Consider the following 23562-nt stretch of genomic DNA (forward strand, 5'->3'; position numbering starts at 1 on the left):
TTCACTGAGAACAAATACCTTCCAATCTCTAAGAGCTTAAGTAGTATTTTATATACTGGCCCCTACCTGAAATACGTCACTATCTTTGGCAATCTGCTCGCTGACATCAGGTGACATTTTCTGCTGGAAACACAAAAATAGGATAAAATGAAAAACAATCATGATACTGTACAGCTCAGATGTCATGATACAAGAAGATGCTACAATTTGAACCGATTCAGTGTGTGGGGATGTAGGAGGCTCCCTTCTTGTCACTTTATGGAACAATTCCAACTACTCATACCTAACCAGGGACATCCACATAAAACCTTTGGTCACCAGTACGCCAGTGTATCACTACTTTTGGGGTCTTTCTTGACACATATACACACGCTACTCAATCCTAATCGGGGACATTGATCCATGTTATACCTTTGGTCACCAGTATGGTAATATATATGATAGGTTAATTGGCTGTGTACAACTGACACAAGCCGTACTTGCATGTGTAGATGTAAAACATACAAAAATGTAAGAACTTACCTTTGTTCGGGTTGAAAAAATACTCTGTGAGACCAGCCTTGTCAGTTTTCAATTTAATGTGTTGTTCGGCATCCTCTTGAGGACGGATCCGTCTACTCCTCACAGATCTCTCCATTATTCTTCCTTTGTCAGCCATTTCATCTGTTTGAAAAAAGAATTTCATGTTCATTGGATCCACAATAGTTTGAGCTTTACAGTCACACCCAATTTATGTATTTCCAAGACTGTTAAGGGACCCCAGTATGCGGAAATATTCAAATACACCATTTATAGAATACATTTGCACTGCATGCAAAAACCTGCATGGTTTCTGCCCCAAACTGCATGTGATTATCATAAAGTGGGCATGTCTGTAAAGGGGAGACTCGTGGGTACCCATAGAACCCATTTACATTCACATATCTTGAGGTCAGACCCCTTTTAAAATGGCCATACCAGTTTTTCTCACCAAAATTTAGCATAACTTCGTAGCATTATTTGGCTTTCTTCCTGACTAGCTAGCATGACATGGCACCAATGACTTCCTTATGTTTTCTAGTTTCATATGATACCAGTATCTCCACTATAGCTTCAAAAGTGAGCCTGCTACAACCTCTTAAAGACAGAATAGCGGCTGGAGTGTTAAGGGGTTAGCATTTATCTGCACCATTTCAACAGAAAATTGTCAGTTTCACATTTTTCAATGATTTCGCTGTCATTAACATCATACAACTGGATGAATCACTCAGCATAAATCTGATAAATCCAGCAATTTTTTTCATTTGCTCACCAAATGTGCCTAACTAGCTAGCTAGCTAGCTTTGCGGCTGAAATATCAATTTAAAGTCACCAACTAGCCAGAAAATTTTCAGTTTCACATTTGTAAATTAGTCTGCTGTCATTACACGACATCCAACTCATAAAACCCTGTTAAAATCCTCAATCAACCATTACCTACCTTAAAGGTTGCTGCCTCATGGTGTCTTCCTGCTGTCTGTGACTGCAACACTGGCTGTTTTCGAAACCGCATACTATACTAGTAGTACGTACTGATTTGGCCAAAATGTAGTATGTAGTATGCAGTATGCGAACAAAAGCAAAATCTCCAGTATGCCAGAAATACCCGGATGACGTACTGATTTGGAAAAATTCTCCAGTATGCATCGGACCAGTCTATCTCGCCTACTGTATCCCACTATGCAAAGCGCCGGAACAGCACAGGCTACGGGTATAAAACAGCAGCCAAAAGCTGCTCTTTTTTTACGTTTTCTGTAGCCATTTCAACACTAAATTCACTTCTGAAAGTTTTTGAGGCGAGAAATCAACTGTGTAGATTATTAATATCGGCAGTTTTACGAAGTTAGATGGCGAATCGAACATTTGTTCCACCGTTGTCGGAGTTTAGAAGCTCCACAGAATACCGTGACAGCCAGCGAGCGCCTGCCCGGGTCGTCACGCTCAGAGACCGCTATGAGCTGCTGGAGCTCTCTAGAGACCGGTCTGTAGACGAGAGGCTTTGATTTCCTTGTTGACGGATAGTTTGTTTAAATATCACAACACAGATGTCCATTATAAATTAACAGGAACCTGTGTTTATTTGCCTTTTTTCGAGTTAAAAAGCTCCACAATCACCCGCGGGCGTAGCTCGCTGGGGAGCCGGTGTGCAAGATTAACTGGTGGCTGAATTAACTGGTGATATTCCCGTGCAGATGTGTGGTAGGAGTGGCCTGTCAGGACCCCTGTCGATTCACCAGGAACATATTAATCGCTTCTCCCGCTTCTCCTTTCTGTCCGATTGTTTTGTCGGTGTCATTTGAAACATTACGATCAGAACAGTTTGCTAGAACAGTCATTACGCGGACGTGAGGCTGTGGTAGCGACGCCAATCTCAGCGCGAGGACATGAGAATGGTGAAGTAGGTGACTTTGTCGATGCCTGTTGAAAACACTGCTAACGTCAATAAATCATTTACAACTTTTTCTTGCTGTCAGTGTGATATGTGTATGTATCATATCGTTATTAGTATGATGTGACGTTGATTTGATACCTGTTTATACTTTCATTCGTAAATGACAAATACAGTCTGACGTTTACACCCAGGTCGAACCCATTCAACTGTGGCAAACTGTGATCAAGTCAGATTAACTTGTGATACAACATCTGTAGGCTATCTACCAGCGATCATGTTCAACACTAAAGGCTACAGACATGTATCCCTCTCATCACAACGATATGCAGCACCCATTCACCCAGAGTAGACAGACATGAATGTTAACTCTTATTTCGCAACTGGGGGGGACTAACTACAACTACTAATTATGTATGTATAAAGTATAAGCAGAGACAGATGACCGTGAGGCTTGATCAAAGAAACATAACAGGTAAAACAACATCATATAACTTTAAACAACTTGCATTGCCTGAAACCTGGAAAGGGGAGTGGGGGTTCAATTACACCTGATGGCACAGGTGGACACAAAAGTGACATCAGGAAGTCATTAGGGCCTCATGATGTCCAGGCTATATAAAGTCAGTCAACATGGCACAACTTTGTGGGTTTGTGAGGCGAAAGTAAGAGATAGAAAGAAATAGTGAGAGAGAGTCAGAGATCGAAATAATCAAAAATAGTCAGAGATAGTGAGAGTAAGGTAGGTGAGAGTAAGTAAGTGAGAGTAAGTATAAGTAAGTGATAGTAAGGTAGGTGGGAGTAAGTATAAGTAAGTGATAGTAAGGTAGGTGAGAGTAAGTATAAGTAAGTGATAGTAAGGTAGGTGAGAGTAAGTAAGTGAGAGTAAGTATAAGTAGGTGAAAGGTAGGTAGATTGGTGAGTCAGGTGGAGAAAGGGAGAGATTTTGGAAAAATGGATCCCAGCATCATTAAACAGCTGCTGGATGTCAAAATCCATAACCGTTATCCTGAGGGGTCAACAAGTAAGGAAAAATATGTAATTAAGAGGAGAGCTGAGACCTTCAGGTTAAAGGGTAAGGATGCATGCCACATGCACTTTAGAACACAATGATCATCTGCCATGGTAAAACTCCCAGTATATCTAATATGACATTTAAACACCAGATGGAGACCTGTATTACATATGCAGGCGCAAAAAAAACAAGGCCGAGCACCTGGCTAAAGTGGTCTCCAGTGCTGAGGAAGCCAGTGAAGTCTTTGAGGAGTTCCATAGTAGTGTGATTGGTGGCCACTGTGGAACTGAAAAGACCCACAGTGCAATAATCACCCGCTATCATTGGCCTGGGATGGAGGATGATATTCGCAAGTGGGTGAGTTGGTATCTTCCAAATAATGTGGTGGAATACATTTTGGTTCAAAAGTAGAGCATACATATGTTTGAAAGATGTATAAGCAAAGGGCTATCACTTTTCAATATAATATAGTATAACATAATATTCATTTGCACTACCAGTCGTCATCATTTTTTAAATAATCTTTCACTGCTTAGATTGCTCAGTGTCCACAGTGCCAGTTGAAGAGAGCGAACCTCAAAGAAAAGCAGGACTACAACCCAATAGAGGTAAAGGAAACAACAGCATATTGTCAGCTTTGAAACACATAAACAGTGATGCTCATGTCTTTTATTTTTGTTTTTCCCAGGTGACAGAGCCATTTGAACTGGTAGGGATGGACCTGGTGGGTAAACTCACAGCAACAGATGGTGGCTACCAGTACATATGTGTCATGGTGGACTATTTCACCAAATGGGCAGAGGCATACCCACTAAAGAGCAAAACAGCAGATGAGGTGACCAATTGTATTCTCGATTTCTTTTACAAATTTGGTGCACCTAAAAGACTGCTAACAGACTAGGGCTCAGAATTTTGCAATAAGGTACAGTGATGATGCTATATGAATCCCCAGTATCTAACAGTTGCTGTGCTGATTTCTTTCTTATTCCTGCTGTCTGATGTTTGTCCAAATTAACATTTCAAGGTCAACTATGGCCTTTGTAAGAGGCTGGGCATAGAAAGGAGCCTGTGCTCCCCCTATCATCCACAGACCAATGGCCTTGTGGAAAAACTGAATGGGACAATACAGAGGTATGTTTTAGTATTAAATACTTCAATAAATTCAAGGTCTTCATACAATAAACACATTTCCTGTTCCTATATGATCAGGTAAGTAGTGATAATACTTTCTGAGAATAGCTTGCTTTATCATACATGAGAACCATAATTCTGTCCTGCCTGTACTTGAATTACTCTACATTTTCAGGTCGCTGAACAAACTTGTGGCCGAACAGCCCAAACGGTGGGACAATTTCTTGCAGTCCACCATGTTTGGCCTTCGGACCAAGAAGCAGCTGACGACAAAATACACTCCATATTATTTGATGTTTGGGAGGGAGGCCAGGTATCCTTCGGAAGTGCCCAAGGAGTACAAAGTAAGATTTTCTAATGTTGTCACATTTTTTAAAAGTCTTAATTAGGGTCATCTATGTCCTCTACTTTCAAACTGTGATTTGTGGCAGGTAACTGAAGACAAAGTCCGCAGCCTGCTGGTGAGGAAGGACATCTGCGAGGGACTGAAGAGTCAGAAAGGTGTCTTCAAAGAGGTGAAGGCAAACATAAAAAAAAGCCAGGACAAAGTCCGTAAAAGGAAGCAAGAAAGGGGCCAGGAGGACAATTTCAGAGTGGGCGATTTGGTATTGAAAAAAAACATCCGACAGGAGCAGAGAAAAGGGGGGAAGCTGGAGCCAGACATGTTGGTACCCTATAAAATCATTGAACTTGAGGGAAAGATTGCCGTCCTGGCTACAAGTAAGGGAAAGGGAAAGCTTCAAACAAACACTGATCTGCTGACACACTATTTCCAGCCAGAGGAGAGGATCCCTGCTAAACTAAAAAAATTGTCAGATCCTTCTCCTCTGGCTGGTCCACAACAGACACACACACAGACACTCATACACAGCACACAAACACCCACATCTGAAGTCATACAAAAACCATTGGAAGCTCCATCCATGGACTGCAGGGCCCAAAGACCATCCAGTGATCCTGAAATTTGTAAGTAAACTCACAAAGTACAACTGAAATTATGCATTGCACAAATAACTGGCATTGCTGTGTTTGCAGTAATCCGAGACATATGGACGGGGAGGAGAAGGGAGACCCTGTGGTCCAAGATCGGGCCTTACAAAATCTATTCGGAAAACCTCATGGTCTTGGCCCCAGGAGAGCAGCTGGAGGGAGAGGTATTTTAAAAACAAATATTGGACTGATATTTCTCTTTTCGATTGGATCACAACTTACTTTTGTACTCTTAGATCGTGAATGGCTATCTAACGATGGTGGGCAGGAAAGCTGGAGCACTAGTTATTGACACATATTTGATGACCTCACTCTGGCAGGGGACACACAAAGGTGGTTTAAGAAGGGTGAGTAGGACTATATAGTTGGACTGTGTGTGTGTATATGTATATATATATGTGTATGTATATATATATATGTATATATATGTATGTATGTATGTATGTATATATATATATGTATGTATATGTGTTGATACTTTTTTTTTAAATTTTAGTTGGACCTTTTCAACCATGACGTGGCAGCTGGAGCGGTCTGTCATAACGGACACTGGACACTCATTGTAAGTAATCTCAAATGTTAACAGATCGCGACGCAACCATGAGTCCATCTGATGTCTGAAGGGTTGGCTAACATTTTTATTTGCATTTCTACAGATCATGTACCTTAAGGAGATGAGGGCCTTGTTCCTAGATCCATTTGGGGCCACAGATGAGCAAATCCAGAAATGCAAGGATGTGACCAGGTGAATTAACTTTAATGTGTGCATTGCACAAATGCATTTGGAATATTCTTTTGGCAGCAACACTAAGATCAGTAAATCATTGTCCTAGGAACTATTGTTTAACTATAACATAAGCTTGTCCTTGTGAAGTCCCTTAACATGAAATTGAAAATGATATTACTTGGCTTTATGTTAAAATTGTCAAACTGTAATCAATCTTTATCTGTGTAGAGCACTGGTCCGTCAAAAGTGCCCAGCTGTTGGGAAATGGGCATGTACCACAGTAGGGCATCCGAAACAGCAGGATGCTGTATCATGTGGTGTGTTCGTTTGCAAGGTAACAATTTAATTATCTCTGTGGCTATCTGTCATTCTAAAGTCATCAGAATTATATTTATCAGAGACTTTGTAGCTTGCAGAGCAGATTTTATTGCGGGAGGCGATCGAGTACCCTGTGGACCACGAGGGTGTGGCAATATTGCGGCTCAACATAGCAGTATCTTTGCTGAACAATTCAGGTATACAGAACTTTGCCAGGTATACTTAAATGTGTTTGTATTGGCATTAATCTACATTTGCGCCTATATATTTTTACAGATGACCTATCGCAGCTGTGTCGAGCATGTGGGGAGCTTAGCTCAGGGGCTGACATTGATGACTGGGTAAGAAGATTAATTCATATCCTGGCCAACGACTGGGATGCACCTTGGATAGGTTACCTCAACATCACCGGGTGAACACTCACTATAACACAGATATTGAAAATGTCTAATTTAATTCACCTAACTTGCATGTCTCTGCACTTTTGGAGGACACTGGAGCAGCTGAAGGGAAATAAGAACACAAACTCCACACAAAGGACCACAGCTAAGATTTAAATGCAGAATCTGACACCCATTGCCATACAGTTTATTATGATGATGCCTAATGAAGTTTAAACTGCAGAATTTATCATCCTAAAATGGATGACTGATGTGAACCTGACAATGTTTTGACAGCATTCTAAGGTCTGTTTTTTTTAATTTTTCCCTTTCAGATTGAGTGCACCACCTGCACTCTCTGGTATCACACTAGATGTGTTGGCCAGCCCTCCACAGATGTGGATTACTTCTGCACTGCCTGTACAACTTAAAAAGTAGTTCCTACACCAGCTCAGGAAGTCTGGCCTGTCTCAGCTGCTGATCCAGTTCTACAATACAGTGGTCAAGTCTGTTCTCTGCACATCCATCACTGGGTGGTTTGGATCCAAACAGGACAAGAACAGGCTACAACGGATGGTCAGGACTGCAGACCGACGTAGCTTCGATCAGGATATGTCCTTTAACTCCCACATAAAACAAACCTCAAGGACTGCCTTCTTTCATCTACGTAACATTGCGAAGATCAGGCACATCGTGTCTCAAAATGATGCAGAAAAATTAGTCCATGCGTTTGTTACTTCGTTCTTTGTTAACAAAGCCAAAGAAAATTCCTAGTGTATACCTCTTACACCTGGCAATAAATACCATTCTGATTCTTAAGTTCAATAGAACCCTGATACGATTGTCGCACAGAAATAAGTTCATTATTTTTAGGTTGAAGCAATTACTGAAAGTCCTCTTTAGACTACACTGTACAAGCACTCACATGTAGGCTACTTTCACTAACTATGTTGCATGAGTCAGAGTGTGCAGTATAGGAGTACAGATGTTGTATCACAAGTTAATCTGAGCTGATCACAGTTTGCCACAGTTGAATGGGTTCGACCTGGGTGTAAACATCAGACTGTATTTGTCATTTACAGGCTGTATGAAAGTATAAACAGGTCTCTAATCAACTTCACATCATACTAATAACGATATGATACATACACATCACACTGACAGCAAGAAAAAGTTTTAAATGATTTATCAAGGATCAAAACACGCATGTCAATAAATCTTTCAGAAAATATTCTCGTTGTCAGTCTTATATTTGTATCTTACATTATTAATGTGATGTCAAGTTGATTTGAGACCTGTTCATAGTTTCATACAGCCTGGAAGTGAAATATACCGTATGATGTTTAAACTTTACACCAGCTCCACCCCAGAAGCGTGGAGATGCTGCTGTGGCAAACTGTGACCGCTCAGATCAACCTGTGATACAGCATCTGTAGGCTATCTAACATTGATCAGGTTTTATATTCAATGCTACAGTCATTAATCTCTCTCATCACAACGCTGTTTTTCACTGTGCAGCACATTCACCCAGATTACACTGTTAACTCGAATTTTGCAACTAACGCTATCAAGACAGCATTTGAAAAACTACGCACAGGGTTTTTGTGTCTGCTGAAACATTACGATCGGATCGGTTGCTGAAACGTTCATCTCGATCAAGACAGAAATGCATGAAAACATTATCCATCTTCTTTGAGAAAATATCAATCGTCTAGCTAAAAACAAAAAAACACTGAATGCTGGAGTTGAACCACATGTAGGTAAGAGACTATCAAATATGTCCTAACGCCCTTGAATATACCGCTAAGCCACGGAAACAACACACATACCTGCCTCGATTCCCACTATTAATTACTTTAGGAAACGTTAATAAATTAATGAAAAATAATACTATCTGAATGCATCTAAAATGTGAGAAAATTAAGGTATAATATATTGAAGCCATACAATATAATTTCTTTACAATTTATTCTATCAATACTGGCTGCCTTTTCTATGTTGCATCATTAAGACCCACCGAAATCAGATAACAGCATATGCATCACTATGGTGTGCAAAGTGCTAATTGTACATATCAACAACGTGCCCAAATTCTAGTTCAAATAGGTTTCTTCAATGTAGGCTCTGTATCTTGACACAGACATACGTACATAGACTTACTCATTACTATGACAGAAGGAAAGACAACCAACAACGCTGATTTTGAATCACTAATGATGATTGTTAACTATGTTATGTGTACACATATGGGGAATTTGACTGTTCTTTTTTTGTATCGCTCTGTGTAGCCTACTTACACATAAATAGACATCACAGCTAAGAAAGACCACACAGTTGAACACATAAAGTTAAAGAATACTGTATGTGCGTAGTTTTTCAAATGCTGTCTCGATAACGTTAGTTGCAAAATTCGAGTTAACAGTGTAATCTGGGTGAATGTGCTGCACAGTGAAAAACAGCGTTGTGATGAGAGAGATTAATGACTGTAGCATTGAATATAAAACCTGATCGATGTTAGATAGCCTACAGATGCTGTATCACAGGTTGATCTGAGCGGTCACAGTTTGCCACAGCAGCATCTCCACGCTTCTGCGGTGGAGCTGTCAGTACGTCAGAAGCTGCTCTTTCCCTCTCCTCTTCTCTCTCCTCTTCCTCTCCTCTCATCTTCTCTCGCCACTCTGCTGCTCTGCAGCCGCTCTGTGAGCGTCACTGGCCGGCTCTCCAGCGAGCTACGCCCGCGGGTGATTGTGGAGCTTTTTAACTCGAAAAAAGGCAAATAAACACAGGTTCCTGTTAATTTATAATGGACATCTGTGTTGTGATATTTAAACAAACTATCCGTCAACAAGGAAATCAAAGCCTCTCGTCTACAGACCGGTCTCTAGAGAGCTCCAGCAGCTCATAGCGGTCTCTGAGCGTGACGACCCGGGCAGGCGCTCGCTGGCTGTCACGGTATTCTGTGGAGCTTCTAAACTCCGACAACGGTGGAACAAATGTTCGATTCGCCATCTAACTTCGTAAAACTGCCGATATTAATAATCTACACAGTTGATTTCTCGCCTCAAAAACGTTCAGAAGTGAATTTAGTGTTGAAATGGCTACAGAAAACGTAAAAAACTAGCAGCTTTTGGCTGCTGTTTTATACCCGTAGCCTGTGCTGTTCCGCCGCTTTGCATTGTGGGATACAGTAGGCGAGATAGACTGGTCCGATGCATACTGAAGAATTTTTCCAAATCAGTACGTCATCCGGGTATTTCTGGCATACTGGAGATTTTGTTTTTGTTCGCATACTGCATACTACATACTACATTTTGGCCAAATCAGTACGTACTACTAGTATAGTATGCGGTTTCGAAAACAGCCCCTGACTGTGGAGTGCACTACCTTGACCATGTGATCACGTGACCATGTGACGTCTGTTCCCAATCATCAGGAGTGTGGGAGGGGCCTATTGCTAAACATCACCTTGCTTGTAGGAGTTGAGAGCAGGTGAGGGTAGGAGACAAGATGTTGAATTACCATTCCCAGTCTGGGTTAGACTAAAGACCTTATTCAAAATTGCTCAAAACTAATAATAATTATTATTAATAACACAGGTAACATTTCACCCCTTAGGAGTTATCAATTAGCCTGTTTATTACACATGCTTGTGTGTGCATAGTGATGGAAAAAGTGGGGTGGGAACAGTGAGTGAAATACCCCAGCTATCTCCTCAATGACACATCTTCCTCTTGCTGACTGTTAATGGACATGTTTAGCCTTCCCCCAAAGGAGACTGGCGATCAAATCCCATTATGTTACATGCACATTTGCATTGATGATGCCTTTACCTGCACCTGGTTTTCCCATAGCACATAGCCTACTGTATGTACAGGCTACCTATTCAAATTATACTGTGTACAGTTTTCAGAATACTGATGCTCATCCACATCCTTACTGCTAAACACATACCCTATAGGAATGACAACATATTTGTAGATGTTAGGACAGTAATCAAAGCAATTGGCTTAATTTTTAACACAGAAGTCAGGTGCCCAGTAGTCTATTGCTGTTGTTCAGAAAAATTTAATGAATGCATAACGCAGAATGGATTAACTCTGCTGAGGAAAGTAAAAAATGATGGATGCATTTCATAGGGAGGTCTTCTTGGTCTGAAAAATGGTTACATCTGTCCTAGTGCATCTGGGCACATGTGAGCACCATTAGAATCAGAATCAGCTTTATTGCCAAGTAGGTAATCAGATTAAGCTACATACAAGTTTGACTTGGTGTTGTAATGGTGTGTAGCAGTCAAAAATACATAGTCAAAAATATACAGCCTAAAATATGTAAAAAATTAAGAGGTCCTAAATAATGAGTCGGTGGGTGTCCTAGGGCTTGTTGATGAGGTCAGCTGCAGTCGGGAAGACTGTTATTTCTATATCTTTCTGGTCTTTCCTGCTCGCGTCAGTTTCATTTCTTTCCAACATTTTATTTGCAAAGTAGCTCTTCTGGCATTATAGTGGTTTCTGGACTATTGCTTATAGAATACTTTTGATATGAAAGTGTAGTATTTGGCTCCTCTCACCCTGAACTGACAAAGGAGAGTATATGTGGATATAGCCTACTTTATACAGCCAAAATGCTGTATGTACTATATTTACATCATATTATCCCCAAAACATGCATCATTCTGTGACATTAGACTTTTTACACACATTGATGATGCTTCTATCATCCCCTCTCTCTGTAGCCCTCCAGATGTGTAAATCCTCTGCTCATTTCTAGCACCTGAGCTAATTGGTATGTATTGCTCCTGGGTCTGACCCAGGTTGTATCTGAATTGAACCAGGAACAACCCGTGTTTACTGGCTTTGTTTGAATTGACAAAAGAAGAATTGAACCAGGGTCAGATAACCCTGATCCGATCCTGGTCATTGGTGTGAAAGAGGTATCACAGAGCCAGCTTCACAGTTTATAGTCTACAATTTAAAATCCTCTGTTCATAAGCTACTTACATGTGTTTGGGACACTACAGAAGTTTTAAATAAATTGAGCCAAGTCGATACTGTCTGGGACTTTATGATTACAATGGAAGTAGAAGCACTATTCATAGGCTGTATTCGAAACCGCATACTATATTAGTAGTACGTACTGATTTGGCCAAAATGTAGTATGTAGTATGCAGTATGCGAACAAAAGCAAAATCTCCAGTATGCCAAAAATACCCAGATGACGTACTGATTTGGAAAAATTCTCCAGTATGCATCGGACCAGTCTATCTCGCCTACTGTATCCCACAATGTTTGTTTTTTTTGTCCTGTGCTTTAAGAGCTGGTTTAAAGGCTTAAGCCTCGTCTAGCATAGGCTACTGCTAAATACATCACTTTAACTGTCACATACTGCATACTACTGAGGAACGCAGTATGCAGTATGTACTGTATACTGCATACTGCGCTCCTCAGTAGTATGCAGTATGCGGTTTCGAATACAGCCTTAGTTTTCAGTCACGTGACTCGCGCAGAGCCTGGAGGGCAAAACCAAGACCCCAGGAAGAGCACAAGGCTGTCAAATCTTTATTTTTTACAATCAGCAAGTGTTTACCTCTCAAGCGAGGAAAAACAAAGATATATATACAAACTGCAAGTCTTAGGCACATATGACCCATATACAGTACCTGCTGCGGTATTTTAATCATTTAAGTGGAAGTAGACAACTTTTCAGCTATCTAGCACGCTAGCTTATCAACTCCTCGGTCATAACAGCATCTAATAACTTTAACCACTGCTCATTTTAGAAACGTCACCGCAAGAAAACCTCTTCTTTGTTCATGTAATGTGCGTTTAGATTGGTTTCCCATAAGCCTCGCTTTCACTGTGCAATTCTGTCTGATACTGGGAAAATTTAGGCTTGTTAGCTTGCTAGCATGCTAGCTACACCAGCTAGCGCTGACAGCAAGTAACAAACATCTATGATCCATTGTCTGGTTGATAATCTAAACAAAGAAGACGTTTTCTTGCGGTAGCCTTTCTAAAATGAGCAGTGATGAAAGTTATTATATTCTGTTCTGATCAAGGAGTTGATAACCAGACAGCGTTAGCTAGCATAGCTTGCTAGTCGAAAAGTTGTCTCAGCTACGTCCCCGGAGCTGTACTTTGGTGATGTTTAGCTACATAACGTTATATCTTGTGGAGACTCCATCCCTTATACTGTCACCAAGAGGAAAGTGTAACGTCACAGTTATCTGGACTTTCAATCTGGATGGTGAAGGATGACGAGGTTAAGGACAAGAAATTAACATTGGTTACTGCGGTCAAGCTAGCTGTCACTACTCGCATCTCTGTAGTTGAACCAGCCGCTGGAGACGGACATAGGCAGAGCAGACGTAGTAACACCGCTTGCGAAGCGATGTCTGGAAAATGATTTAAATGGTTGAATGGTTAAATGAGCTGGTTTGATGGAGATGGGAGAGACAGCTAGCTCGGTCGTAGTCGTTGGCTGCATGGGTGTTCAGTTTCAGTCAGTGTTGGTGTAGTCCACTCTCGTCAGGGACGGCGGCACGTCTAATTTAATTGCACAAATCCACAATCCTCTGATCAGGGTTTTGGTTCTGAGACGGTGCTGTATAAACACAGTCCAGTCTCGTCTTCTCTTCGGTTTGTGCATCAAATTGAACAACAACTAACAGTGTTGTAAAAGCTGGGCTGTCGCTGGTGGACAGTGGAGGGCAGCTTTGTTTTGCCCTCCAGGTAGGCGTTCCCATAGGGCTGTGACGTCACGTGAAAACTATGAATACACTAATATTGATTAATCTGATGGCCTTCGAGCAGTCAGTCATTATCTGTCAGATAGAGAGCGACTGACACCTGCACAGGCTTTATAGTGGAACCTACAGAGTGGGTATTGAGTAATAATGTGCCTGTGTTTCAAGAAAGATTGTTCAGACAATGCAAAGGGACTATGATGGGAGCCAGCTTTGCCCCTGATTACGCTTGCCTCTATTTGAGACTTTGGGAGTCTGAATACGCCTTTAACCCTGCAATGAATCGCTTTAGATAGAGATACAGTTTTATTGTCATTGTTCAGGACAACAAAATGACTGAGCCCTCTTACTGCACTGCAGCACATGACAAAATAACAAAAAAGAGGTGGAAAAACAATTTAAGAATTAATGACGTGATGTATTGTAGATTTAATTTTGATATCATAAGGATTTGATGGATTTCCATAAACTTTCCAGCCAAAAGTACACAAGTATTCCATTAGTACTGTGTATATATATATATATGTGTGTACAGTAAGACAATGCTCTCCACCACCATCTCCATAAGACCAAATGATATAGTATAACCTTTCATCTTCAGATCTACTTATTGATGTCTGTGGTTGTATATGATGCTATATGTCCTTTTGTTAAATTGTTTGTCACACCTCAATAACTGGAATCTGCTACACACTGTTAACCTGTTTTGTTGTGTATTTGCCTGCTACCCATTGGTGAGACTTGATTTTTTTAACTTGTTTATGGTCGCATAAATTTGATCTCTGGAAAAATCCATGTTTGACTGTTGCTGCTCATTGCTCCACCAAACTTTACACCTCAATCCCACCAGTTTCCATCCTGTTTGTAAGAGTTTACCACCTCAAAACCTTACACACATCAATGCTTAAATAATTAGAATCCTATATTATAATATATATTATTCTGAAATGAACCATTGTGCATAAGGAGTGCTTTTACTTGTGGTAAGTATATTTTGATGCTAATAGCCTACTTATGTACTTTTACATACAACATTTTAAATGCAGGACTTTTACTTGTAACAGAGTATTTGTACACTGTGGGATTACCATATTTACTTAAGTAAAAGATCAGAGTACTTCTTCCGCCACTGTTAACTATGGAAGGATTTACTGTACATAGCACTTATGCCTGCCAGCGGCAATGCTTGGTGGGGTTTGGTAAAGTAGGCTAGCTGACCATGGTAATGGTAGCTACATGCTACCAATAGCTTGCAATGCGTAGGTATGTACATTTACTTAGCTAATGATGATAACATTGGCTACCAGTTAGTTGCTAATATTTGCATGCCAATGTAGTGCTAGCTATAACGCTTGGTAGGGTTTGGAGATGTAGGCTAGCTGGCCATGGTAATGATAGCTACATGCTACTAATTGCTAGCAATGCATGGGAATCCACATCACCACTGCAGTTAGCATGTAGTGCTAATATATGCATGTTATTGTAGTGCTAGCTTATCAGGCAAAACGCTGGCTACCTATGGGGTCCTAGACATACACACACACAGATATGATAATTGTCACTATTGGGGACAAGTTCCACACACTTCCACCAGATGGCGATGTAGAGTTATACACAGATTGGGTGGGGGGGGTAGTGTTTGTCACACACAGATACACAGAAAAATGATAAAAATCACTTTTAGGGACCATTGAGATTTTAAGACCTAAACACATTTTGGAGCATGCTGAATACTATTTAAATGAAAAACAACTGGGGACCATGGTTTTTGTCCCCAAAGGCAGAGGTGTCCCCGTGTTACTGGTGTGTAAACGCATGAAAGTCCCCAATTTTATCCTAAGTAAACCCACACACACACACACACACACACAAGTATTTGAAAGTGCAACCTTCTTCAATAAAATAAACCAAAGAATTATATTTTCATTATCAATGTTGTTACTATTGTTAAAATTAAATAAATATAAATACAAATAAGGAAAACAGAATTATACAATTAGTCACACAAAACAGAAGAAGAGTTACAAAAATTTACAAACACTGCAAAAGACAGTATATATTGCACTACAGTACCACACGTTGGCATGTGCTAATATGCAGGCACCATAGGCGTTTTCATCAGGATGGCTAACTTGGTGCACTTGTGCCGCATTTGAGCACGGAGTAAGATCAGAAAGACAACATTCCCGCTGCCATCCCACAGTTTGTTTATGAGCCATGGATACCCATCTGTGACAGTTGCATCACGGACTGCCACTCTTGAACAGACATAACAGCAACCCTCCTTCTACGTCTGCAGATATTGGAGATGGCTCTTCCCACAAATGGGAAGAACCCGTAGATGTCGCAAAACTGTTCGGACCTGTGGCAAATTGTCTGCCATCCACTTTTCAGTCACCACCGTCACAGTAGAGCCAGAGTCCCATACAGCTGTAGTCATTTTGACACCAATGCAACAGTCAAGTCGATATACTTTTCCAACTGGTGGAGCAAACTTTTGTCCAGTGGACTGGGACTCAGGTTGCTCACTGACCCAAAAGTCACGCGATACTTGCATTCATTTCTGAAAATCATCAATTTTTTGTCCAGTGGTCTTGGACTCAGGTGGATCACTGACCAAAAAGTCATACGCTTCTTGCATTAATTTCTGAATATCAGCCATTTCTTCTGACCCTTCTCTTTGCAAGTTGGTGCTTACACAACCAACCCACTGAACCAATTCTGCTAAAATGCAAGCACATTTACCGCTTTGCACTCAGATTGCAGTTCTAAACCACACTTTTTTCAAAACACTACACCCAATCCTCTACATTTGGCACAATCTTCATGAATATCTTGAACACACTGCCATTCAAAAAGCTAAACCTAAATTCCCTACTATCCACTCTGACTCCTCACATGGACAAAAACATGTTGCACAATTGTTCCATAAGCAGTCAAAGCTTTAGCAATAAGAGGGCCACAGGTGAGCTCCTCTGTTTTGGAGCAATGCCTAGGAAGAGGAAGACCAAGGACAGAGATACTCTCATAAGATTTGGGCCACTTTATTTGATCATGGTCTAATAATGAGGGAGTCTATGCAGAGAGTACAACCAGAAGGTAAGAAATCATCGACTCTCATTACAGTATTTTCATACTGCATATCAATATAGTACTGTAGTACAGTATTGCAAATGGACCGCAGTACTGTAAAAACAAAGTATGTTTCATATGTATGAGACTGGGAACTACTACTATAGCTTACTAACTACACAGTATTTTACAGTGTTGGCCAGGGAGAACATTGCCTGTGATGATGATGATGATGATGATGATGATGATGATGATGATGAGGTGCTGTGGCCAGACTGAAACAGAAGACACTATGCACTAATTTTTTTTTTTACTGTATACAGTACATTTTTCTATTGTTTGTTCTGTATGTAGAACACTTTTTTGGGATGTATTTTGTTTTTGTATGAAAACAAACTAAAAAAATATTTGACAAGAGACATGTATTTTTATGTTGCACACTGCTGAAGAGCTGCGAAATAAAGTCATTGTTCTAAGCATGATGACAATAGTCAATCTATCCATCCATACATAGCAAGTGTAACATTGGACATGCAAAAAGCCACAAGTCTCCTGATAATGAATTCCTACTGGCGTTTTCCATTCATAGTAGTGCTTTACATTGAGCACATCAGTGTTCAACTGGTTCTTAGACATGTCTATTCATATGATGGTATGTGTTTGTGTCATTTGAAAACAAAATACCATTTTGAGAAGACATCTCATTGTTTTGAATGCAGAGTTTCATTTTGCAGATTTGTGGAGTTTTGCCTTTTTTGTGAGTGCGTGCGTGTGTGCGTGCGTTCTGATTTGTGAGTAGAGTTCTGAGAATATGAGGTACACTTTCAGAAAATGGTTGTAAACAATAGAAAAACACTAAGATTTATTGTATTGTACTGTATTTACAATATGCTGCATTGCCAAATAGAGACAAGTGTTGTCAGCACTAGATTTTAACAGGCCGAGAAGAAAAGTATCAAATGAAGGATTTTAGCCCAATGTAAATAAATGTCACTGGGGTCACAAGTCATGTGAGCTGGTGCAACTCAAAGCCTCATGAATAACAGAACACTGCCACCAAGTGGACGGTCCCAATAACACATCATCTGTCATGTGGGACTGAGTGGACAAGGAAAGAATAACTGGAGAACACAACATATTAGAAGATGTTATACATTTATTATTGAACCAGCTTTTGAAATCCAAAAGACGGGGTAAGGGATTAAAAAAATCATTGCACTACTTAATAAAGTATTACTAGTAATAACTCTCATACAAAATGTACAAATGTTTGTTAAAAATGTCATTATCATCATAACAGGCCTTCAAATGATTTTGGTTACAGATATAATACATAATGAAACTATGACACCGTTTTAATTATAGAGTTTCATAAAGTTTAAAGGAAGAAATATTCAAACAACCCAACAGCTTGCATGGAAAAGATGAGCAAAATGAATTGAGAAGCATTAATTATACTGGGTGTGCCATTTTTCTGAAAAGACATAAATAGTGGGACTGAGGTAATTGCTATTGTACCAAGCAACAACAACAAAAAGAAACTGTCCAACATAAAACAATCCCAAGACACAAAATGGATGCATACGGTCACAAATATGGCCTTTGACCCCCAAAGAAAAAAGATGACAAAAAATAAATTCCCTCCATTCCCGTGGATTTTTACATGACTTTATACACCGATAACACTGAGGGAGAGTTTTATAAAACAACGTTCTTCCTGGTTCTCCGCTGATGGTTTGCATTTTTCTGGGTCACATAACTCAGGTTTGAACAAATGTATTGGTCTGATGTGACAACTGGATAGAGACAAGTTGTACCTGCAGAAAAATTAAGTTTTATAAAAGGCTTCTCAGATGTAAGACTGACTGAACTTTGCCTATTAGGCAATCTCTATAAGGCCTATGTTAGGTTGTCATCTTGAAACAAATCACCAATTGTGATAAATAGCCATAATTCCATTAGAAAGCCTGCTCTGTGCATGAGGGGAACATCTCTGAGTTGCATTATCACATGCTGACATAGGCCTTACAGAGTCTAAGAAACGGATGCGCAGTGAGAAGACTATAAAGGACATATTGGGATACTGGAGCTACTGGAAGTTGATGTGGAGAACATTTAATGCATTCAAATATTCGTTCTCATACACACATGGACGGTGGGAAAACTGATCAGTGGTTTGTTCAGAATGAAAAGGTCTTAAATCTACGTATTAAAGTGCTTAAGTGTCACATCCACCATCTGGTGAAACAGCAGATTTAGCCGTGACCTTAAAAGTCTCTTCAAACTTGTTCCCTGTCAATGATGGAGAAATCATCGCATCTATATGTACCAACATGTACAGAGAGCTGCTTGGGTACCAGGGCAGATATAGACGCATGTTTTCAAAGGCCTCGTTCCCGTAAGAAAGCTAGTAAATGGAGCATGTATGAATCTTTTGGTGACATTTTTCAGTGAATGTTTCGCATCCACCTTGTCAGCTCAGCTAATGTGCCTTGGGGGAGAGCTCAGTGGATATGTCGAGAAAGATATAAATAATCCTTTAAGGCCCTGACACACCAAGCGGACGGTCGGCCGTCGGACAGTTTGGGGCCGTCGGTGAGCGTCTGTCGGCCTAGTTTTTGCGGTTGGTCCCGCACCGTCGGCTCTAGCCTGCCCAAGTTGGAGGTTTTTCGGTCGATTCAGCATGTTGAATCGTCGGTGAGAGAAATCACTCGGATTGGCTGTTCAGCTTAAGCGAATCAGTGCACGAGAAAAGACACGGAGGGGAGGAAAGCAAGCTAACAAGTAAAGTCAAGAGGAAAACACAGAAGACTCTTCTCATTTTTCATCTTCATCTCATCTGATCATTCCAATACACGGATATTTTCACAACTTCATGGTCATCTGGAATGAAGCTGAGTGGTGAGTGAGAGTGGTCTGAAAATGGTGGGCAAACGCCGCTTTGTTTCATGTACGTTTCATAACAACGGCCTGTATATCCGCAGTCCTCGGTCTTCCAGTTTTGCTTTTTGAATGACGAATACAGACTACTGCCGCCTGCTGGTGTGGAGAGTTATTTCATCTCACGCAGGAGCAGAATGTACGTGGTAGTTGGATGTCGGCTGTCGTCTTTGCGGTGTGTTCGAGTGCAAGTTTTTGGTCAAGACAAAGAAGACGTAAGGCGACTCAACGGGCGGCCTTCGTCGCCGCTAGGTCTTTGATGTTGGGTTGGTGTGTCTGGGCCTTTAGGTTAGGACATACTGTATCACAAAAAAAATACTTTCAAAAAGCCTCCAGCCTTTTCTCATTTGGGACAAGAACAATGCAGATGGACAGACACGGAGTGATGGAGTCAAAGTTGTAGAGCCTACCAAACAAAAGAAGAAACATGACACAGAAGCATAGTTAACTTCCCTGGAGGTTTTCCTGGTCTTACACTTTGATTTTAAACTCTGATTCTTGAACAAATCCTGGCTATAACAAGGTCTGAAGTTACCCTCAACCTCCAGTGAGTCTAAATCTATCTTAAGTGGAGTGGGAAAAAAACAGGATTAAGGAAGTCAATGCACTGTACCACATGAACTGTATAAATACAACAGGAGAGGTAACACACCCACACACAAGCGCAAGCACACACACACACGCGCACATATAGAGAAAATAAATTCTATTTTTCACTGTTCCAAAGTAGCTGCTTTGACACAGTGTACAGTATCTTTGTTACAGGCTGCTCTCACGCCAAGGAATGCAAGAATACATATACAGAAATTAAAATGAACTGATACTGTTCAACTGTAATTATAATGAGTCTAGTAGAAATGACAGTCTCTGAAAGCTGAGATGTGAATGCTTAATTATAACCAGAACAATGAAATTATCATAATCTTTGGACTGCCAGGTCTCCCTAAATGTTTGTTAGTACAACTATACAGACGTTTTTCTTTGTTTTCTGTCCAGGGCTCATAATGAGTTTTAAAAAAATACACATATACTGTATATGTCCACCTGCACATGACACTGTGTGTATGTGTTTCAAAGGCCATTCATAGTAACGGGGTAACCATGAGCAGAAGGCAGAGTAGTAGAGGTGTAACAGAAGGCCGAAGAAGTCCAGCGATAAAGTGAGCGTGAGTCAGTAGAAAGTTGCTGACCCCAGGTGAGAATTACTGTTCGGTGTCCTGGGGGGATAAAGAGTGAAGGAATAAGGAGCACTGGTCCCAGGTATGTGGCAGAATGTGTGAGAGGAAGCGTATGATAGGAGTAGAGAAGTTCACTGATTGGTTGGTGCATCCAAAAGGGAGTCAGGGGTTGTGGGTGTTGGGCGTTAAATTGAGGTCACTCAGAATCCCGTTGGACCTCAGAGGCATCGGCTCGACAGATAGGACAGGTTCTGTTAGCCTGGAAGGAACGGAAAAAATAAAGAGACGGCGGTTAAACGGATAAAAAGTATACCTCGAACCCGATATATATATAACATGTTGGAGTGAAAACTGCTCCACAAAATGGTTTGCAGTCAGTATGAGACAGGAGTTGATGGTTCAAATACATCTTTTGAATAAACTGTCCACTTATTGTCCCTGTTAGCGAGCTAGCTTACTGTCTGCTAACTGTCAGGTAGCTAACTTGTTGGCTCAGAGAGCCATTTTCTCCCTTCAATTATTGAATGAAACTTAATACCGGGGGTAATGGAGTGCTCCAGGGATGACGTATTTTTGTAGGCCAACCAGGAAGTTAGCATCGCCCTGGATTCCCATGACAAAAAAAAGCCAATGGGATTTTTTCATTGGGTTTTGGATTATTGCAGAAAATAAGCTCTGTGGCAAACAAAAGTTTATGATACTTAAATGTTTTGTTCAGCAAGATAATCTCCACAAATGAAAACCTCTTCTATGATTTTTGAAGTGTGAATGCAATCGCCAGAAGTAAAAAGCTAACGTTAGGCTATAAACAAACTACACCACGGTCGCATGAGTATACACAACGAGATCGTAAAGGCGGACACATCTAGTACAACATTTAGTTTAGCCACTTGATAGCAACTTTTGAAGACACATAAAGGCTTCAAAATCTACGATTGGGGTATTTAATGATGAATTTTATGTCGTATTAGAAAAAGTTAAAATCTCTTAAACTTGTGTTAACCACAGACCTTATTTCAGGCATCTAACTAAATAAGCCATTCAAAAAAAACATTGACTTCCAGACGAGGGAACCGGAAGTGCTAAAATGCTAACTCATTTCTGGGTTTTAAGACTCATTCCTGTAGCACTCTATCACGGCCCAGTACTGAGAGAATAGAAACAAGCTCAGGGAGCTATTGTGGCAGACTAGTGTAGCGGCAGCATGTTCCAGCTGGCTATCGGGTTAGCCGTTTGCTCATCATCTACAGCAGTTCGCCAGCTAGTCCTGTGAGCAGTCACCACATTACCAAGCTTCCAGCACCAAATATTTTGCTTAAGACACGTGGATGAATTTCGTTATGTCACGTTCTGGTGGCGCAGTGGAAAACAGTTGATACATTAGCAGTAGCTGAGTGTCTTTACTCACCTTAAGCCACTTGTCTACACACTTGGCGTGGAACTCGTGATTACAGGGCAAGACCCTCAGGAGCTGGCGAGACTCAAAGTCACACATGCATACCACACACCTGGAAGACAAAGCAAGGTTGGTGCCATTTAAAAACAGCGAGATCATACCGCCTCAAACCTACAGCCACCCACGCCAAAAGTTCAACACAACACGCCGATCGTTAAACGCAGAAAGGTACTCACAGTGTTTGCTCAGATTGATGGTTGTTGGAGTTGAACCGGTATGACGGAAGCTGTTCTATATCAGCCTTAGTCAAACCACGGGGCTTGGCCTCCCCGAGGCGTTCTGCAAGGTTCAACAGGGCCTGAATGTTTCACACAGAAATGCAAAGTTTAGATGACAAAGTTCACACTGGAAACAGTATTAGAAGCAGTTAGAAAACGGATTCTCTCTAGTCAAAGAGTAGGAGAATAAATGGCTGTATTAATGAACTGGATTTCCAGGGAGTGAGTATATATGTGTTGGGGCTGACAAAAACATGTATCATGTTTTAACATTATTATTGATTGAAAATTGTGGCAGCAGTTTGTCCTACCTCGTAGTTCTCCACCTCTCCGTCGTCCACATCCAGCTCTAGATTGATAGTAGGCGCCACATTTGGGGGCACGGGAAGCATAGACCTGTATGTGGTTGAAGACAAGGTACACAAAATTTAATAGTCAGCATTTGTCTCTGAGACATTCTCCAATCTACTGCAAAGTCACCTGTGTAGTTCCAACATAAACTTGAGGAAGTTTGAAACACTTACAGGAAGTAAGGCAGGAAGCTGGGGTGGTACGGTGATGGCGGCACAGCCTGCGGAGAACGGTAACGCCGGCTTGTGAATCGGCGAGGCATAAAGTGTGGATAGGGCTGTGAAAGATGGGGCAAATCAATTTAGTTCACAAAGTGTGAATGCTTAATTTTATCAAAACCATATATTATAAACTAAACAAAAGATATCGTGGTAATGAATGGTCTCACCACTGTAAAGAGCTCCTGCGACAGTGGGTCGTGGTGCGAGAGGAACTGGAGTGGTGTGGAGGGCGGTAGGGTGGAGGGAGGCTGGTGGTGATGGTGGTGGTGGTGATGGTGGGCGTAGCTGAAGCCTCCACCTACTGAAAGCTGCTCTCCCAGAAGCTCAACCTCATTTTCGATCCTCTGTAAGGGCTGAGGATAAACACGCCACGTTAACGATCAAATGGATAATGGATAACTGCAACTTCACACAAC

General features: G+C 41.0%; 2 protein-coding genes across 3 annotated transcripts in view; one reads left to right on the top strand and one right to left on the bottom strand.

The window, feature by feature from the left end:
* Positions 1-2176: 2176 nt before the first annotated feature.
* LOC141763956 (uncharacterized) lies at positions 2177-8167 on the top strand. The gene is made up of 9 exons (XM_074628804.1): positions 2177-2374; positions 4447-5519; positions 5589-5707; positions 5780-5890; positions 6040-6105; positions 6200-6288; positions 6499-6785; positions 6865-6929; positions 7079-8167. Exons 2-7 carry the CDS (start codon positions 5216-5218, stop codon positions 6614-6616), a joined length of 807 nt encoding a protein of 268 aa, XP_074484905.1. The 5' UTR covers positions 2177-2374; positions 4447-5215; the 3' UTR covers positions 6617-6785; positions 6865-6929; positions 7079-8167.
* Positions 8168-17922: 9755 nt separating this feature from the next.
* rnf38 (ring finger protein 38) overlaps positions 17923-23562 on the bottom strand; it is a 30108-nt gene continuing 24468 nt past the window's right edge. For both annotated transcript variants that reach the window (XM_074628805.1, XM_074628806.1), the window contains exons 8-13: positions 23314-23499; positions 23099-23202; positions 22886-22970; positions 22533-22654; positions 22309-22408; positions 17923-21159 (exon numbers count right to left, since the gene is read on the bottom strand). In XM_074628805.1, coding sequence (XP_074484906.1) covers positions 21097-21159; positions 22309-22408; positions 22533-22654; positions 22886-22970; positions 23099-23202; positions 23314-23499 — 660 coding nt within the window. In that variant the 3' untranslated portion in view covers positions 17923-21096. The remainder of the gene's footprint in view (positions 21160-22308; positions 22409-22532; positions 22655-22885; positions 22971-23098; positions 23203-23313; positions 23500-23562) is intronic.

The sequence above is a fragment of the Sebastes fasciatus genome, chromosome 3, assembly GCF_043250625.1.
Source record: "Sebastes fasciatus isolate fSebFas1 chromosome 3, fSebFas1.pri, whole genome shotgun sequence".
NCBI classification, from domain to species: Eukaryota; Metazoa; Chordata; class Actinopteri; order Perciformes; family Sebastidae; genus Sebastes; species Sebastes fasciatus.